Here is an 18,428-nt window from a genome sequence, read left to right on the forward strand (position 1 = left end):
GCCGCGCTGACTGCTCATTGCTCAAGTAACCACTGCTGTGCAACAGGCAGTTCTCTCGCTATAACTTTTCCAAGCCCTTTCGAATAAAGCGGTAGTCCCATTAAGAAATAAAGATGCAGCTCAGCCATCAGTTCCAGACACTCTTGTTACAGCTTATTTCTGAAGCAAGCAACACTAATGGACCGCTTTAAAATCTGACAGGGCGTCTTTGCATGCTGCTTTACACCAAGCTGTACAAGTACTGAGAGACTAGAAATTAAAAACCAGATTTTTAGAACCAGAGGCACACTAAGGTCTGCCTCTCCTCAAGCAATACAGCACAGACTCAGGGAAAACATTGAAGGGTTAGAACTGGAATAAAAACAAGTAACACAGCAGGCAGTATTTGGGGTCATGAAACTACTCAAGGCGTGGTTTCAACTCAGCAGGCTGCTACAATTCAGGCTGCTAATGTTTAAATTAAAAAGAATTAAGATTTTCCTCTGTGAACACCTATACACAAATGTATTGGTGCTTTCTGGCACTATCATTCCTGTAGCATCATTTTCATTATTTATATAGATGCAGCAGTCTATTTTTGGTTTGCTGAATCATACAGTGCTGTCTGGACTACGCACTCTTTGCTTTTCACACCTTTGAACACCAGCAGGATTAAAGAAAAATTCTTACCATGCCAGCTATTAGCTTGACATCCTACAACTCAAGTACGTAGTTAAAAAAAGCATTATCTGAACAGATATTTTTGAGAAAATATAACTGTGATTGCAATAAATGATTTCCAAAGGAGCTTGACTTACAATCTCGTTGCCCTGATGACAGGCATAGGAGCTCAACTTTTTCCTCAAAACATGCGCCCATAGGCTGCACCTCTGAGGGACAGTGAAAGCTGAACAGCAATGCTCACGCGCCCCTGACAGACTGCAAGCTACACTGCACACCACAACCTTCAGAGAAATCCTCTGAACAACTAAAAACAGCAAAGCATTAAGAAAACTGGGAAGGAGAAGCTCATTGAGTTGAGTCTGGTATTCATCAACACCTTTTTTTAAAAATTAAAAAAAAAATTTATACTAGTTATCAACCAAGTCAGCAGTTTTCCTATCAAAACTAGAACTTGCTGACAAAACTTGCTTCTCAAAAAAAAAGGAGTTTCCTTCTGCCCACCAGAAGTAAATTAAGCTAGATATTAAAAATAGTTTGATTACACTCGAGTAAACAAGCCAAGAAATGAAACTATTTTGGATTTCATGTGGTAACAATCTAGTGGGATGAAATACCTTTGTATGCCTAGAATCAACATCAGAAGTACGGATTCTAAAACAGTAATAGAGCAAGAAATATGTTTTGGCATATAGTTGGACATACATGTGCTTGGACACCTCTCTCTGAGGGAATTTCCTGTATACATTCTTTTATTTTACATGCTGAAGATAAAATTTCTTTCTATTTTCTGGCTCCTTGAAGCTAAAGTGACTGCAAAACGCAACGAGCAAAAAGCATGCAAGCCTCCGAGGGACGGCAAGGGGCATTTAAGTCTCCAGCTGACTTTTGCATGAAGTTGGAAACTTTATCAGCCGTTGCTACAGTTTAGAGAAGCAGCAAATGACGCTATGCTTTTCCCAGCCTTGGAAAAACATGTTCATCAACACCTTGTTTCAGGAAAAGGGAAGAAAGGGGGGGGGAGGGGAGGAGAAAGTCAGGGAGACTCGCTTCCCATTAAGGAATCTTCTTCTTTCTCAATGGGGGGGTTATGCATCTATTTCTGTATGACTCACTCCGGCGGGTTAAAGCCCTTTCAGCCAAGCGGCTCCTCCCGAGAGCAACCTGGGGAGCCCTGCCCCGGCCGGCACCGCAGCCCCCTCCCGCACCGCCGAGCCCGCTCCGGCGCCCAGAGCGGCATTTTAAAGTGGCGGAGCGTGGGAGGGGGCGGGGGGGGAAGGGAGGGGAGAATAAAGGAGGAAAGCAGCGGTTCTCAGCCCCCGCACAGGGGACGGGAAGGTCTTCCCTTCCTGGCGGATGTTACCGAGCCGGGAGGCACAAAGCCGCCGGTACCGCCCGGCCGGCAGCGCATCCCCGCCGCCGCTCCCGAGCACACCTCCCGCAGGCGGCGGCACCGCGGGGGACCGCTCCGCGCCGCGGGGCTCCGCCGCCGCCGCCCCCCCAACCCCCGCGCCGCCCCGCGCCTCACCTGCGGGCCCGGGCCCGGGGCGCCGCTCCGCCGCCGCCGGCAGCGCCAGGGCCAGCAGCAGCGGCAGGAGGAGGCGCGGCGGCCGGGCGCCGTTCCACGCCATCTTCCCCCTCCGCACCCGCCGGCCTGCCGCCGCTCCCCGCGCCGCCAGCCCCCGAGAGCGGGGGGGAGAAAGGGGGCGGGGGTGGAAAACGAGGCGGGGGGAAAAAACCGGTGCCTCGGGGAGCCGCCGCGCCCGGGCTGCAGCTCCTCCTCCGCTGCGGGCAGGAGCGAAGGGCGCTGCCGCCCGCCCCAGGCTTTATACGGCGGTGGGAGGACCCGGGCAGCGAGGGCACCCGGCGGCGCAACGGGAGCCGCTTGCGGCCGTCGCGCCCGTGTGCACGCTGCTGCTGCTGCTGCTGCTGCTGCTGCTGCTGCTGCCGCCGCCGCCGCGGCTGCTGCCCCCGCCGCCGGGGGAGGGACGAGCGGCCAAGCCCCGCCTCGGTCTCAGCCGCCCGGGCCGCCGCCGTAGGTGCGCGGCGCTGCAGGCGCAGCCCGCCGCCGCGGGAGCGGAGCGGACCGGGCCGGGCCGGGCCGGGCCGGGCAGGGCAGGGCGGCCCGCTCGGGAGTGCGGACCCGGCAGCTGCTCCGGGTCGAGTCCGGCTGGGCCCAGCGCGGTGCCTCCGCTCCCGGGACCTGCCCCGGTGTGGGGCCGAGCTGGGGTTAGCGACCCGCTCCTGGAAACGTTCTCGACCCTGCTGGCCGCCTGCGGGGTTGTATTCGCCTCCCCCTCAAAACATCTTGGCAGTGGTTTCGTTGGCCGCCATTACGTCCCGATAAACGTGTTCCTGAAAATTTAATGTCGTTCGGGAGACTGTGAGCAACGGAAGCCGTTACTCCACGAGCCAACAAAAACCAATCTCACCCTTTCGCGTGTGGGCGTAGAGCATTAGTGGCATCGGGACCGCGCTGCGCGTCCACTCCGCTTGTGAACGACATACCTGTCAAACGCTCCATCATTTTAGCATTCAGATTTCCATAAAGGAGCACAGTTCGTTGGTCTAATCTTAACACACAAAAAACTATGACACGTGTATCATTAAATCGCCAAATAACTGAAGGCAAGCACGGTGATGATGAAGGAGATGTACTGGCCCACTCTTCTTCCTATTGCGATACAAGGTATCAGGGAAAAAAAAACTGTAAACAATAGCTTAAATGTTTAAAAGTCATGTAAAATTATTGTAAAAGCAGATGGCAGCCTATTGAAATCAGTGTGGATTTACACCTTGGAAATATTACTTGAGGACCAAAGGCATGATCCAAAACAAAAATTAGTGCTGAAAGCAGGATTCATGTATTTGAGAACCACCTACATAATCATCAAATAGACACCTCATTTTTTATCCTAAATGTCTCTATGGGCCTAACAGATGTGCTTTTTTGGAGCCACATTGGAAAGAAAAAAGGGGGAAAGAAGGGAAAACTTGACCTTGGCTACTGCAACCGTAAGAACTGCATGCTTTTGTCTGGAACCCAGAGCAGAAATCAGAGCCTGCATTACGTGCCCAGATGCTTTTATAGTTAATTGGGAGAGCTCATTCTTTCTGGACCACGCAGCACACACAGCAGGGAGGGAGGTAGAGCAAACTAAAGAAAAAGACTGGGTCCCCATTCCCAAGGAGCTCCTAGAAGAGAGAAAGCCCAGGAAAGCAGCAGTTGGGAAATACTGAAAATGCATTCACGCAGTGATGAAGCTGCAGTTGCCAATTGTAGGAGAAACAGAAAAGACCCTCCAGTTTCTTGGGCAATTACTTGTGACTTACTTTCTCCTACCACCTCTGTCAGGCATGCAGAGATTCACCAGAGAACACATAACTTCTGAATACAGACAGTATGACCACGTTTATGCACACATCCAGGAACGGCCTCTGCTCACTCTTCCAAGAACCAGCACTACTGCTGCTGATCAACTTTTGTAGGTACATAGACTGCATTAGCTGAAAGCGAGCAATGCCATCACTGGGATGATACTGCAAGTACTTCTATCTCCATTCTTTTTTAAAACAAGTTCAAGATTTCAAATAAGGAATTGGGCTTGTGAAAAATGAAGATGGAGAAAATAGCTATCATATTACAGCTACAGTTTTAAGGTAGAAAACAGGCAAACAAGCATTTCAAAAGAGGTCCTCAACAGATCAAACCTCACCTCAGATCCAGAACAGCTTAACAGTAACACTTGTACTCGGAGATACAAAGAAAGTGTAATTACAAAGCTGAAAAAATATGAACTCATCGAGAAGGAGTTAAATCACAAGAGACATGTAGAACACAATACCATCAACCATGAAAGAAATGATAGGTTACGTCAATAAAGTCTGAGGGGGAAAAGACAAGACTGTTGGGCATCATTTCAGAATACCATGGAGATGATGTCATGGCTCCCACGGACGTGACAGGAAGCAGACGAAGCTTCAGCCCTGAGAATTGAGGGTATAATCAGCAGCCGAGTGTCACGTACATACACAGTGTTCTGGGAAGTCACAGCTCGGCACCTCTGTCAGAAGCAGCAGCTAGTTTTGCCAGAGACTAGTACACAGGTCCTGAAATAGCACTGTTAGGTGGAAACCAATGGGCATAAAGACAAGGGAGCATCCGAGAGAAATCCTAAGAGGCATTTTGTTATCAAAAAGTACGTGTAAAGAGTAGCAGGGAAGAATGAGAAGAATTAGTGAAAGAAGGATGTAAATATGCAATAATGAAAGAAAAGGAAATAGCTGGCAGACAGATTTCTAATGTATGAGGAAAATGGGTTGAGAGAACTGTGATATAAACACAGCTTATACCTATAAGTGCAAGCCCAGACTTCGACTAGAAACTTTTACATTTTCTTGTCATTTTCCTTCGTCTCTTGAAAGCTAATTTCATTTTTGACTGTTCTTAGAAAATGCAAGCTTTGCCCCCCAAGAGAAAACAGAGCTGAAAGCTACCCAAAACACTGCTTTCAAAGTGACAAATGTGGCCAAGACATCTCCTATCCCCAGAGGCTTCACTCGGACACTGGCCGATGGAAGGGAAAATGCTTGTGAAACTTCAGAACTGAGCTCCGCCAGCTGCGCGGTGCCCAAGGGCTCTGTCTCGCCCTGCCTCCACAGACACTTTGGGTTAGAAATGCTGCTTTTGTCCAGAAATACCAACTTCAAGGCTTGAACTGGCAGCTGGTGGTTAGCACGGTCTTCAGCTCTTCTGGTGCTGTTGTAAGCTGCTTCAGTGCTGTATTACTGTTACAGTGTACTCAACACTTAAATCTAAGTGTAAAGCTATGTAGGAACTTACCCTCAAATCAAAATCATTTTAAATAATAATGTAGACGGTGTGTAATATAATGTGCATATATGTACGTTATACAGAGATTAACTCCAGAAACAATTCCTATAAATGTCCCAAGAAACAATCGCACATTCTTGCTGTTGTCACTATTTGCTCTTTTGACTTTATCAAGCCTTTTTCATAAAGAATAAAACCTTCCTTTTCCTCTGCAACAAGGCAATTTCTTCATGAGAAATGACTCAGTTTGGTTAAGTAGGCATGGAGGAGGGGAGAGAGTTATTAATGTTCGTTGTGGGGCTATGAACATGGGAGCCCAAGGACTTTTCTTGTCCTACAACTCCAGCAACACTGAGCAAAACCAAAAAGGGAGCAACTGCAAGCAGTCCTCGTTTCAGAAAGTCACTATGAAAAGCGATTTTCTGTAACCTCACAATCAGTTGCGAAACTAATTTTTTTTTAGACCCAGTGCATTTTCAACAAATCAGCAATAATATCTAGAATTCAGCTGACAGATAGTTAGGCAAAATTCTACAGGACCTCTGCAGAAGACAACAGCTCGTAAACTCCATTCCTTCAGTGCCTTTTCCTCAGGTGCCTAGATAGTTCTTTTGCAGTCTCAGTAACTCCCTGTCTGTAGCTGCCTACCCCTACCTCCTTTTCCCCATCTCTTTCCTAATTGTCTGTAAGAAATCATCATGGGGTTGGCAACTTCCATCTTCCATAAACCACCAACAATTTTATGTTTCAAAATGCATATAGCTGGTGCCACGTGGAATGGAAACAGACATAGTTCATTGCATCACCAGCCCATCACTACAGCCAGACGGAGCTAGGTCCTGTTGTAGGAATCTGCCTTCTAAACTAGAGAAGCTTCTTATAAGAGACCTTTTTCACATCCTCTGACTGCTTTTCATTTCACTGTCTTTAAGAAGAACACAGTCTGTGCTCCTGCTGTGCTTGCCTGTCCTTGAACTCACCTCAACTTGCATCTAGGCCTCAAAATATCTTCTTTTATTCTGGAGCCCACTAGAATACCTTTTCCACAGATGCTAAAATGGAGCATTGTTGGTCACATGAACTTCCTTCCCTAATCTTGCAACACTGAAATTGTTCATTATACAGTAATAAAATCAAAAGAAAAGAAAAATAACAAGGCTGGTTTGTGGCAAGCCATGGCACAGAAGGAATTGTTAACAATTCACCAGCAGCAGTATTCCAAGAATTAAAAATAAATCATCAAGCAAGGTTCCTAAGTCCCTTACCTCAACAAAGCTCCTAAAGAATTTTCAAACAGATAATGAATTTGACATATAATAGCCAAAAGTCTATTTTATCTGGTTAAAAGTCAGTCATTCCCCATGTATTGTCAATAGTGGCAGTCATTAGTCATTTGTTATGAAGAACAAATTAATTCCTGTCCCATTCTATCCTAATTTGTCCCCTCAAATATCTTTCTAGTTTCATAAAATTTGCCCTCTCTTTGTGTTACAGAGGTAATTCCATAGCCCTGTGATTTCATTGCCTAGGTCAAGTGCATACAAACTATAAGATTAAACAGAAGTTTTTGCTTCATGGGGTTATATCACTGATCTAATTTATTATATTAAAGTAGTAACCCTGAGTTAAGCTTTGAGATTAGATTAGTAAAACACCTTTGAGTTAGTAAGTCATACTTAACTTTTCCAGTTATATTATTTACCTTGAGTAATTTCTAAAAAGAAAATACTGGTTTTGAATCATAAATTCAACACCTATCAGTATTTTACATGAGTCAGGGGTAGCTGAAAATAGAACTTTGTTATTATAGAATAGTACTACTAGAAATTAACATTTCAAAGTAATAGCTTAAAAATCCCTTTTCAGTCGTAGGAGAAAATGTTCTTCAGATATATTTTGTTTAGATGCTCGTGGCTGTTTTAATTGGACCTCAAGCCAATGAAATACTAGAAGTAAGCTAGAATTAAAAAAAAAGAAGTATGTATATTTTTTGCAGAAATGCATCAATATGAATGTAAAGGCCCATCTGGCAATAATATGGCATTAAAATGTGCATTGCATTGCCTGACTTACTATAAGTATATGAGCATTTAATAAGGGCCTTTTAAGTACTTCAGCCCTAATAAGAAATTTTCCATAGACATTTTATTTCCAAGGATCAGGCTAAATGTTACTGAAGTTCTACTCTTGCTGTCTGAAAACAGTTTCTCTTTGGTTGCTTCCCTTTAATTTATCCTCAACTTCAGTAAGAACATTTCTTTGAGTTGCCGCCCCAGTCTTGTTATTATGGGTGTGATCCAGCCTGTTGCCGAGACGTGCTGAGCGCTCCTCAGGGGTGCTGAGACCCCACTGATTTCAGTGGATGCTCAGCATCTTTCCCTTTTGGGTGCTGAGTCAATCCTTTGGGCTATAGTCATAGTTTCTTTCCCAAGCCACCCAATCAGAAATTACTTTGCTTCATTCACTCATTTATAATTATAGCTATAAACAGCCCATACGAGCAAAAGATTAATAGTGTTAGCAAGCATTTCCAGGGTATAATCAGCTGTCATCCCATAATTACTCAAAAGATTGAATGAGTGGCTTTGAAATTACAAGGAGAGTTACATTCCTTTACTGAGATGGAGCAGCAAGACATGAGTGCCCATGAAAAGCCGTGCTAAGCTTTTGTCTGTGGTCCATCCTTTGGCGTTTATGACATGATTGCTCCAGCCTCAAAGTCCTATCCTGCACTACAGAAGTCAGGGAGCATCATAAGAGAATAAGTCTTGCTGACCTGGCCTCAAGCCAGATGCTTTAGACCTCCATCACTGCTTCTGGTGGACACAAAGGTCTGATTCCCATTTTTTCACTTTCATTGCATTCATTTTTATGTGATTTATATAGGCACAAGAAACTGAGAAATAAATCCTCAGAGCATCTCTTGTAAACCCTGCTGATCAGGGTTGATCTTGTAAAGATTTCAGTCCCATCACCCAATAAACTATAAAATGCTTCCCAGAGTCTCAAATGAGAGGTGTTGAAATGGACAGTTAATCATAATGACTAATTTAAAGTCTTGCTTTTGTTATAGTTTAGGGATGCAGAAAAGAATATAATGGAAAACTGGCTAAAAGAAAAATAATTTTAAACATTTACTGTGGGATTAATAGGAACTAGAGGAAAAATGTGTTTATGAAATTGAAGCTGGGAGTCTATGTGAGTGTTTGTGTCTATGTCAACAAAACATCGTAATGTAAAAAATGTTCCTCTGAAGTAAGCCTGTGGTATTAAAGAGACTGAAGTGTGTCACATGGGTATGACCAATAGAGGAGGGGAGGTCAGTATGTATTTTACAATAGTTACCCTAAAGCCTACTTTTTTTGTGATTTCAGAAGCCTAGTGGAGACTCCTAGAGTGGCAATTTGGGAAAACCGCTGGAGCAGAGAAGCATGTCCCACAAGTATTCCCCTACGGGAAGACATCAGATTTCATATTGTCTGTTACTGGAATGGTTTTGGTCGAAGTTTCCTTTCCTGCTTCTGCTCTGGGAGTTTTATGACTGTTCTGCCTGTCCACAATGATCTCATTCTCTCCAGCTGACTTGTGTAAGGTAAATAGAAACTGCTGTCTGACAAAACCTAATTTTGACAGGTAGGTCTTTTTATTAATTTAGTTTGATTTATAACAAAATTGCCATTAAATTAGTCTTATTTCCTACTTCCTGTATGATCTAAATGAGGAATCCCAGATGGCCCCAGAACAACTTCTGGCAGCATTTCTGGAACGCTGGATTCAAGAGAAAAAGAAGGGAGATGGACTGGCCATTATTTTGCTGCTGCTGCAGTCCGCTTGCACAGAGCCTTCCAACTTCCACTTTTCAGCAGGCATTGTGTGAGAGACCACAGGAAAGGTGAGGAAAAGCTAAGAGCCACAGATCTTACTTAATTTAGTGCCACTCTGGTTGGTCAAAATATCATATGGCTTTGCAATACCTAACTATTTTGCCTCTTGACAAGAAAACCTTTTACAGGGAAAAAGAGGTGGCAGCCAGTAAAAACAAGGTGTGGAAAGTAAAAATACTATCTTTAAATGAACAGTTAAATACAGTTACCAGGAGAGTTGAGGTTGTGAGCAGTGTCCCTGACACGAGCAAGAAAGCAGGAAAATCTCATGACTGAATCAGTAGGAGAATGTGCTTTCAAGCTTAGAAACATTTAAGAGCTAAACGCTGCCTTTGAGGTTTTTTTTTCTCATACTCTTCTCCATCTTACATTCCATGTGCACATAGTTTTATTTGGTAAAAAGGGATATGAAGGGAGGTTACGTTCAGATCACTACTAGAAAACTTCCTTTGCAGAGCAGGGTTCACAACTGTTAACCCACACTAGTGTACTTAATCACTGAACTCAGTGACTGGTAGGGTAAGGGTGAGAGTGGAACAGATTCAGACCTTTAACACTAAAATGGCCAGGAGTTACTTAAGCAATGGAAAAGTTGTAGGTTTCAGGCTGCATACTGTGAAAGTAAAATGCTTTCAGTCTAGATGCTTCTTCTCCATTGTACTTCTTAGGCCAGTGAGCAAAAGCATGCATGCCTTTTTTTAAGGCTGGGAGCTTGACTGTTCTCAGCTTACATGGGAAGGGGCACAGAGGAGGCAAGCTTTGAATAGCAGCATAGTTTTGATAAACGTGATCCACTCTGCATTCAAGACAACTCGCTTATCTGCTGTTCAGGGAATGACTGGAATAAATTGAGAACTTCCAATAGATCCTCAAGAGGGCTCTTTTCAAAAGATTTGGAAATGTAATTATTTTTTAGCACATCACTCAACAGAAGTCAGAAGGATGGCTAGTTTGAATCTTTGCAGTAATTTCTCAGAGACTGCAGTTTGTGCTTCTTTAGTTTGGATGCTCAGGAAGATGAAGTCCCTAGCTAAGATAATTCTGATGACTTGTTAAGGTTGGCTGCTGTAGTCTGGGCTTTAGGGGGGTAGTTTCAGTGGTGATCTGGCTGCTTCACTTCCAGATAATCCAAAGCCTGTACTGTTCAAGGCAACATACAGATTGAGTCTATATTAGGGAATGTGATGGAATGAATTTCCTTCCTGTTTAAAGAAAACTAAACAAACTTACTTTATGTATCAGAAGGCAGCAGCAACCTCTTCCAGAATGGGGAGGAACATCGTGATGAATAAGTAGCAGGAGTCACAGGTAGCCCAGCAGTGCTCCAGCACTGTGAATGGGTGCTCATAAAATCCCAAGCAGAATTAAGAAAGTGGCCAAAACTGCACATAGCCTGAGCATCACATGCTGATGAGCCTGGGTCACTGTCTTCTGCTCTTCCCTTTTCCTCAGTCTTTCTTCACTCCATCAAGAGGATATGTGTCGTATATAAGGCTGTAGCCAAAATCACTTTTGTAGGGTTTAGAAGAGTAGAAATCACAATACTCAACCTAATAGTGTCCTCAGATAAACTGTGCAGGCAGCCTTTATTCCAGGGTACCTAAAGGAGGAGGCAAACTTGGTAGGCACAGAGCACACATCTCCAGGACGCTCCTAGTAAATGGCCAGGTAAAAGCCATCCTGTTGTCATAGCAAAGAAAAGGGGTAGACACAAGTCCCCTTTCCTTGTATCCCTGTACCAGTGTAAGGATATTCTTGCCTTTGAGATGATTACACATTAACAATGTCCTTTGATGCAGCCAGAAAGAAATAAGGAAAACCTTATAGCCTCTATATCTGACTCTGGCAGGCAGCTGCCTAGCACATTATCACCTCTGCAAAACCCTTACTTACAGGAAACTGTTATTAATGTGGCTGTCTCATTGTGCTTACATTCTGCCTGCTAGAACTCAGAATTCTGCCGAAATAAGGCCTGCAGAACTCACTGTGGTTCAGCTGTAATGCTCCCCACATGTAGTGGGGAATATTGATATTATTTATTCTTGCATTCAGGTTCCCAGAATGAGATTTGTACCCCTGATTCAGGAAAAACAAATCAGTAATACTCGTCTTGTTACTCTGCTTGGAAAGACTATGTAAACATTTGTGTTGAACTACTAAATTGTTTCTAAACAGATAGATTTGATACAAATTATAACCAAAAAATATTCTTTATGCCAGTCATTTTCATATTATTTCCCTTTCATGTATCCTCGTTTTCAAGATGCTGCTTCTTCACTTTTTCTACCAAAATATGCTCATGCAATATAGCCAGAGCTGTATTAGTACTGTATTAGTACTGTATTAGCCTACTCTCAGTATAAAAGCTCTGCAGGTCCATACATATTTCATTCCCTGTGTTTCATGACAGGGACATGTGACTATCTTTAGCTCAGTCCCCTTTTTTTCTGTGTAATCTTTTGTTCTGCCAGCTCTGCAAGGAGATGACTCAACCATCTTTAAGTCTGCCTGTCTGCTCCAACCTGGAGCAGTACTCAGAAACATCAACACGCCTTTCCAGCCCTTTGGTAAACGCATTCAGCCATGAGTGCAGCATTTCCAGTCATGTGGCCTTCATCTTTTTTCCAAGATCCTTTTGAAGTTCTTGGTTCTTGAGATGCAAGAATCAGATCCGAGGACTGTGTATCACTTAATCCTCTCACTTTGCATTGTGCACAGCATTGTAGTGATAGTCTGCAAAAGCCTACTGAGCACCTCCCAGGCTAGCAGGGGACTAGAAATCTGAATGATGATTTTGAGACTATTATTAAATATTTACTGAGCCATCAGAACTCCTCAAATCACTACATAAAGCTGTTGTGAGGTATTAGTATTGCCACAGGCTATTCATGTTACCCAGTTTTAAGGTTCATCCCCCTAAAGATAATAGTGATAACCTCCCCAGCTTTCCAATCCAAACAACAGAAATCACTTGCTCTCAAAACAAAATATAATCTTTAAATTGGACCATGCTTGAAGTAGCTACCAAAGCCAGAGAGAGCACTATGATGCAATTTCCAAAGGAAAACAAAGACAAGATAAATGCAGAAAAAAATCCCTCTAAATCACAGAAATTCAAGAAAACGCATACACCACTAAAGCCAGGCTTCTGCAAAATCTCAGTTGCAGCTTCTTTCTCATCTTGGTACCTTGTGTGTCTTTTTCCAAATCAGTGTCAGGATGAAGATCCTTGTTGTTTTAGCGAGTAGGCCATTTAATGCTGCTCTTCATATCTTCCTTCTGCAGTTTGTGAGCAGCCCAGCTTGCTGTATATCAATCTGCCTTTGTTCTGTTGAATTATTACAAATAATTCTCTAGTTCTCAAACATAATTCTAGTGTTTTATTCCTCTTATGGTCTAAGACTGTAATTGAGACAGCTGATGGTACAGCTGAATATAAGCTTCCATAAACAAACGCTGTGCATTTGACCTCAACTGCACGTAGGCCATCCACACACTTTTTCCACTCTGACTGCTTCTCCCTGCAGCCGATCGGGGAAGATGTTTTGGCCATGACTCCGCTGTAGATTACTCCACATCGTACTGACATCCGATTGGAGTAAGGAAAAAGCTACTGGTTAAATATCCATGATTTTTAGCCAGCATGCCAAGAGTCTCAGACAAGATGTACTCCCTCTCTCTTTTGAAAAGGATCAGTGCTCCCAGGCTGACTTTCAAAGCCGAGCTCTGTTTGTGGGAGTATGTACTCTTCACCTCTCAAAGACAAGGAACTTACTGCAGCACTTGAAATTTTACTAGCTGTGTTTCCTTTTAATATAGTGCAGACAGGGGATATTAAGCAGAGATTTGCTTTACAATCACCATTTATGTAATTTACTCTTTTTCTCTTCATCCCAGAGAAAGTCTAACCTTTTTCCCAAGGAATTTCTCTTAAGTGAGTCACAGAAGTCAACTGTTGCCCAGGCACTTACAGGAAAGATGGATTTATATTTTATGTGCATTTTTAGGAATGCTATTCTGTCACACCATACATCTCAATGACTCAATTAGGTCATTGCATTGTAGAAGAAAACAGACGTGATTTATCAGTCTGTCATTATGGAGAAGGCTTGATTCTGAGTTTGTCCATCCACTTCTAACTCCACACAAACCTCAATCTGTGATTCCCATCATTTTGGGGCTCCATAGCCAGAGAGCATGACTGGGCAGAGAAAGGCTTTGATACTTTGGTGATTAAACATTTAAAAAACACCTAATTTAGATGATGGATGAATGACAGCAAGGAAGCAGCATCTCTGCACTCAACCCACTGAGAAATACTTGGCAGTCAGCAAAGATTCAGAAAACAGGTACTAGCATATATGCTTTGTTTCTCCATGTATGCTCTGCCTGAGATAGCTAGTCATGACAAGTCACTGGGGGACAGCTTATGTCACTGGCAACAGGACCTACAGGCACTCTGCACACCACCTTGGTCCTCCCCAGATGACGCAAAACTGCACCTTTAGAGCAGCGCTATAGGGAACCCTGTGCCTTTTCAGTGGTGATAGAGGAAGTGAATACTGCTTTTAAGGAGATGATTCATGTGAATGCTTTTCAGCCTTCTGCAGATTTTAAACTTATGGAATAAAATCTTAATCTTGCTCTAAAACTCATTCAGGAGTCGCATATGTAAAACTTTTAATCCAAAGTAACTTGTTGCACTAGTCATCTGCTCCATTATTAGCAAGGAACTGATGGGACTTAGAAGAAACTTAGTTACTGCTCCACAGGCACAGAAATCTCCAATAAACAGGGGACTGGTCTAACTAAGTCTAATACAATCATTAATTCAAGTCATTATTTAGAGAATCCCATCATAATGAAAAAATAAAAACCTTAACCACAAAATTGCTAGATTAACAGGAGCATCTTCATAATTCTACCTGGCTGCTTTTTTTTCTTTCTTTTGGGAGAAACAAATTATAGTTCTTATATTTTAATGTGAGAAGAGACATTTGATCAGCTGTTCTGACCAGAATGTCACACTCATTGCATTCCTCTTATGTACCTTCATATTACAGCCAAGACAATGAGTTAGATTAAAACATTTTGGTCCTCAGCATAGTAAACTGTTGACGCCTTGCTGACAGCCTGTTAACGGCAACCAGCTATTAGTGGAATTGCTGTGGGAGTTTGCAGGAAGGCATTTGCAAATGCTTTATCAATACAGATTTACTTCAGCAGCAAAAAGGACAGCCACCGCCAGTTGTTGTGGCCTGGGTAGACGTGCCATATTCTTCCCCCTAGCTGAAGAAAAAGGATTTGAATCAATATGAATTACAGGTAGATAGCCCAGGTGGAGCAGAAGGTGATGGTCTCAGGGAAGGGATGAAGTTTCAGGAATTGCAACAGTTTTCCATGTACCTGTAATCAGGCAGCACCAAAGCACGTCTCCAAGGCAAGCACTCATCACGCTCTCTTATCCAGTCACTCCAGGCTGCAGCTTGATTATGCTAGGATTTCAAGCCCTGATATTTTTTTAGCACCCTTCTCTTGCTTTTTTCCACTGCCAGCTTTTTTCCATTTGTATTTTTAAATGGTCAAATTCTAATCTCAAATGTACATTAACCAAAAATCCCCTGATCTGCACCTGGATAGAAATACTGGTGTGGCTGGATCTGAGCTGAGACGCAGAGATTTACCAGTGGTGCCAGGTGCCCTCTGGACCAGGCAGCTAATTGCCTTTGACTTTGCCGAGCTTTGGCTCAATAGGATTTTGAAGTCAAACGTATTTCATAGATGTTTACACCTCATTACATCCTTTTGAAAAGATAAAAACTTGACTAGTGCATATTTCTGTTTGTAAATTTGGCTTCAGTTTATCTGATAGTGAAAGCTTTTGCTAAATTTCAGCACATAATTACTGAAGTGCAAATCCCCAGGAAAAACAATTTGCTGTAAAGATTTTGTATTTGCAGCTTAAGAGGCGTTGATTAGTTTATGTTTTACCTTGGCACCACATTGTAGTAGTTCCCTTAAAGCATACATAACCACTGACATTTTTATAATTTATTTTTCATTACTTTTCTTTAATATGCACTTTTACACAAATATTTCCTTCAACTAAACTTATTACTTAGAAATTTGAACACCATAAATGGAGCACAAACAACATACATAAATTTAGCTGATTTCTTCAACAGAGATTTTGCCTTCTTCTCTCTTGCTCTCTTCTCTACGACTGAAACATTAATTATTTGCTCTTTTCCTTTTTCTTTTTTTTTTTTTAACCATGGAAAAATGTGTGCTGCAGTGCACAGGTAAGTTCTTGTTCATTTCAATGACTGGCTTTAATTCTTAGTGCATTTTAATATTAGCTCACTACCTCTCATGGCCTTTCCAAAGTTTGTTCAGTGGAAAAAGAGGACAGGGCACAGTGAGCCCTTGTCTGTGGTGAACAACTTTGCTTGTATTTCTTTTCTATCCTAATCTGGCAACAAGCAGAATACGGACATAAACAGAGTGCCAGCAAGCTCAGCCTCAGTCCACTGAAAGACCTATATTTTCCAGGAGCCACAAATCCTGCTCCCTGAAAAATGAGAAATTTGCTGACACAATAAAGCAGTGTACTTGGTTCCATTGTACAGCCATACTCAGTGGGATAAAAAATATTTTTATACCTGTTAGTAACTTTTATATGAGTGTAAAAGTTTTATACCAGTTAAAAAGCAGGACTAGCTGCAGGAGTAAAAAGAAGACAGGATTTAGCTAGTAAAGTGTAGGGCTCTGGCAAATGTACACAACCATTGCAGTATTAGGATTTATTTTGTTCAAACTACCCAGGGCGTTGCTCCGTGTCATACTGCATGGCTGGAGAGAGGCGCAGTAAAACCAGGAGACAGAGCCTGAGCTGAAATATCAGCTGGGGGGATTGGGTAAGATCATAAAGTACTGAAGGAACAACTTACAGAATATAAAGACTGTTGGAGTGAGCTCATCGGTGATGTACATGACAGCTCAGTTGTATAGTGGGGTGTAACTAGATAGAAATTGGACCAGCACAAAGCAGTGCTTGTGCAAGTTCAGATACTTTGGGAGGTTGTGCTGTTCAAATTGTGCCAAAAAAATCCCAACACTCAGGAGGAACTGTACACTTACACAAGAGGGACTATAGTTCAGAGCAGGAACATGCAACCAGGATGTCAAGTACAGAACACTGTTGTGCTGACCTCCTAGTTATATGTAATACCAGCAGAACATTGCTGTAAGCCACAAAGTCAAGGCAGCCCCAAGGTCTTTAGTGTCTTCAGGGTCAAAACCTATGGCTGGGTCATTTAAATTAGCAGGTTACCTTTTGTTTATACTTTTCTTCTTATGAATATCTTTAATATAGCCTTCACCATAAATCCCAGCTTCCCCAGTTTGCTTAGGAGTTGCCACACAGCACTTCCCACCCACTGCTCGCTGTTGGAGCTCAGTGCCAGCTCACAGCATCACCACAGTGCCAGTGCCATCTCCCAGCTTCATATGCAGTGTTCTGGCAGCGTTGCAGCATTTGACCACTTACCTTTGAAATATACCTTTGTCCGTGCTCCTTGAAGTTGTGACACAGGGTTGCACAGGAATTTTCCTGTTGCTGATTGTCTCCGCGTCACTCCCTCTCTGTAGCACACGCAACAAGGAACAGGAGGCTCCTGGCCAGAAGGCCAGGCCAGCAGTCCCTGCATTGCACTAGTCCACTCCCCAATTTTTTTTTGGTATGTGTTTGTAATCAGGGACTGAAGCTGGTTGCGCAGCAGAGCTGAGGACACCAGGAGTTGCTGAGGTCCTGGTGCATACAGCACCAGCGCAGGCTCCCCTCTGTGTGTGCTGCCCAGCCTCGTACCAGTTTCTGTTTGCTCCTCAGTAAATGGCAATCAACAAAGGAGAAATATTGACTTCCTCAGATGCTACCAGCTGCCCTGGTTCAATAACTAGGTCAGCTAAAGGTTAAACCCGCCGAGGCATGAACAACAAGTTTAAATTTAAAAAAAAAAAAGAAAAAGAAAAACACAGCCAAAGCTTGGAGGGAAGGCTGGAGCAGATTCCCAGGCCCATGGCTGTAGCTCTCCCATCCCTTGTCCTCTCCTCTGTCCCTCGCCCTCTCCTCCACTGCCCTGCAGTGCTTGCAGTCCATGTCGCAGCCATGCACACTGAAGCCATGTCATGTCTAGGGAGCTACATGCACCTCAGATGTAAATCAGTGGCATTAAATCATCAATGAAACTAGCCTGTCTGCTTCAATGTACCCTGCTGTGATACATTAATAACTTTTTGCATTATATAGTAAATTATGTCAGAAATCATAGCCCAATTCCAAATTCTACCATTTACCAAGCCTAATGCAACTTTAAGGACATTACACAGTATTTGTCTGGCATTTTTTACATCAATCATGGTTTAACATACATTCACACACATTTTTTAATTTTCCTAGTGGGACGTAATTGCATTTGAAGCTTAAGATTTTGCAGTTTTGGTGGTAAAGACACATCTAGGTTTCCACATTCATGTAGGGAATACATACTTTGGAGATAGTGTAATCTGAAGTTCTTCCACTGAGAAAATCAGAATGATGACTAACAATACCGCCTGTGAAGCTCAGAGCAAGGTTTTAAGCAGTGAAAAAATAATTTCTGTGCTAACACTGCCATCTATTGCCACCCACTGAAAAATAGGAGACACAGTCATCTTAAACCCCTGTTCTCATCTCTTCTCCTTCTTTGCTATTTGCTGCAATGCTTCAATGTATATTTTCTCCTCACTGCTGTCTTTAATAACATAGTGTTATCAGGGGAAAAAAAGCAAATAAACCAAAATCAAGTGATATGTCAAATTCATCTGTAGAAGACAGGATAAAGTCTCTCCACAACAAAATCAGCAATGTATGAATGTGTCCCTGTGGGTTGTGATGGGGAGCTGCTAGAGTCCTAGAGCAATCTGATCCAGTACATAAGCATAGCATGTATAAGTACATATATCATGAAAGCACACATAGAGCCCTGATCTAACACAACAGAATTCTCCAC

General features: G+C 43.0%; 1 protein-coding gene and 1 long non-coding RNA gene across 4 annotated transcripts in view; both read right to left on the reverse strand.

Moving 5' to 3' along the window:
* The window catches only part of PLOD2 (procollagen-lysine,2-oxoglutarate 5-dioxygenase 2), a 57,879-nt gene extending 55,304 nt beyond the window's left edge, over positions 1–2,575 (reverse strand). Inside the window, exon 1 of one of the 3 annotated variants that reach the window (XM_069792263.1) lies at positions 2,189–2,574. In XM_069792263.1, coding sequence (XP_069648364.1) covers positions 2,189–2,291 — 103 coding nt within the window. In that variant the 5' untranslated portion in view covers positions 2,292–2,574. Of the gene's footprint in view, positions 1–2,188 lie in introns of all 3 variants that reach the window. The other 2 variants (XM_069792262.1, XM_069792264.1) reach the window with 2 other exon arrangements.
* A 6,540-nt stretch (positions 2,576–9,115) lies between these two features.
* LOC138686861 (uncharacterized) lies at positions 9,116–11,722 on the reverse strand. The gene is made up of 2 exons (XR_011326189.1): positions 10,609–11,722; positions 9,116–10,513 (listed from the first exon to the last, which is right to left on the reverse strand). It is a non-coding gene; the product is annotated as an uncharacterized lncRNA (long non-coding RNA).
* Positions 11,723–18,428: the final 6,706 nt, after the last annotated feature.

This window comes from Haliaeetus albicilla, chromosome 9 (assembly GCF_947461875.1).
Source record: "Haliaeetus albicilla chromosome 9, bHalAlb1.1, whole genome shotgun sequence".
NCBI lineage: Eukaryota > Metazoa > Chordata > Aves > Accipitriformes > Accipitridae > Haliaeetus > Haliaeetus albicilla.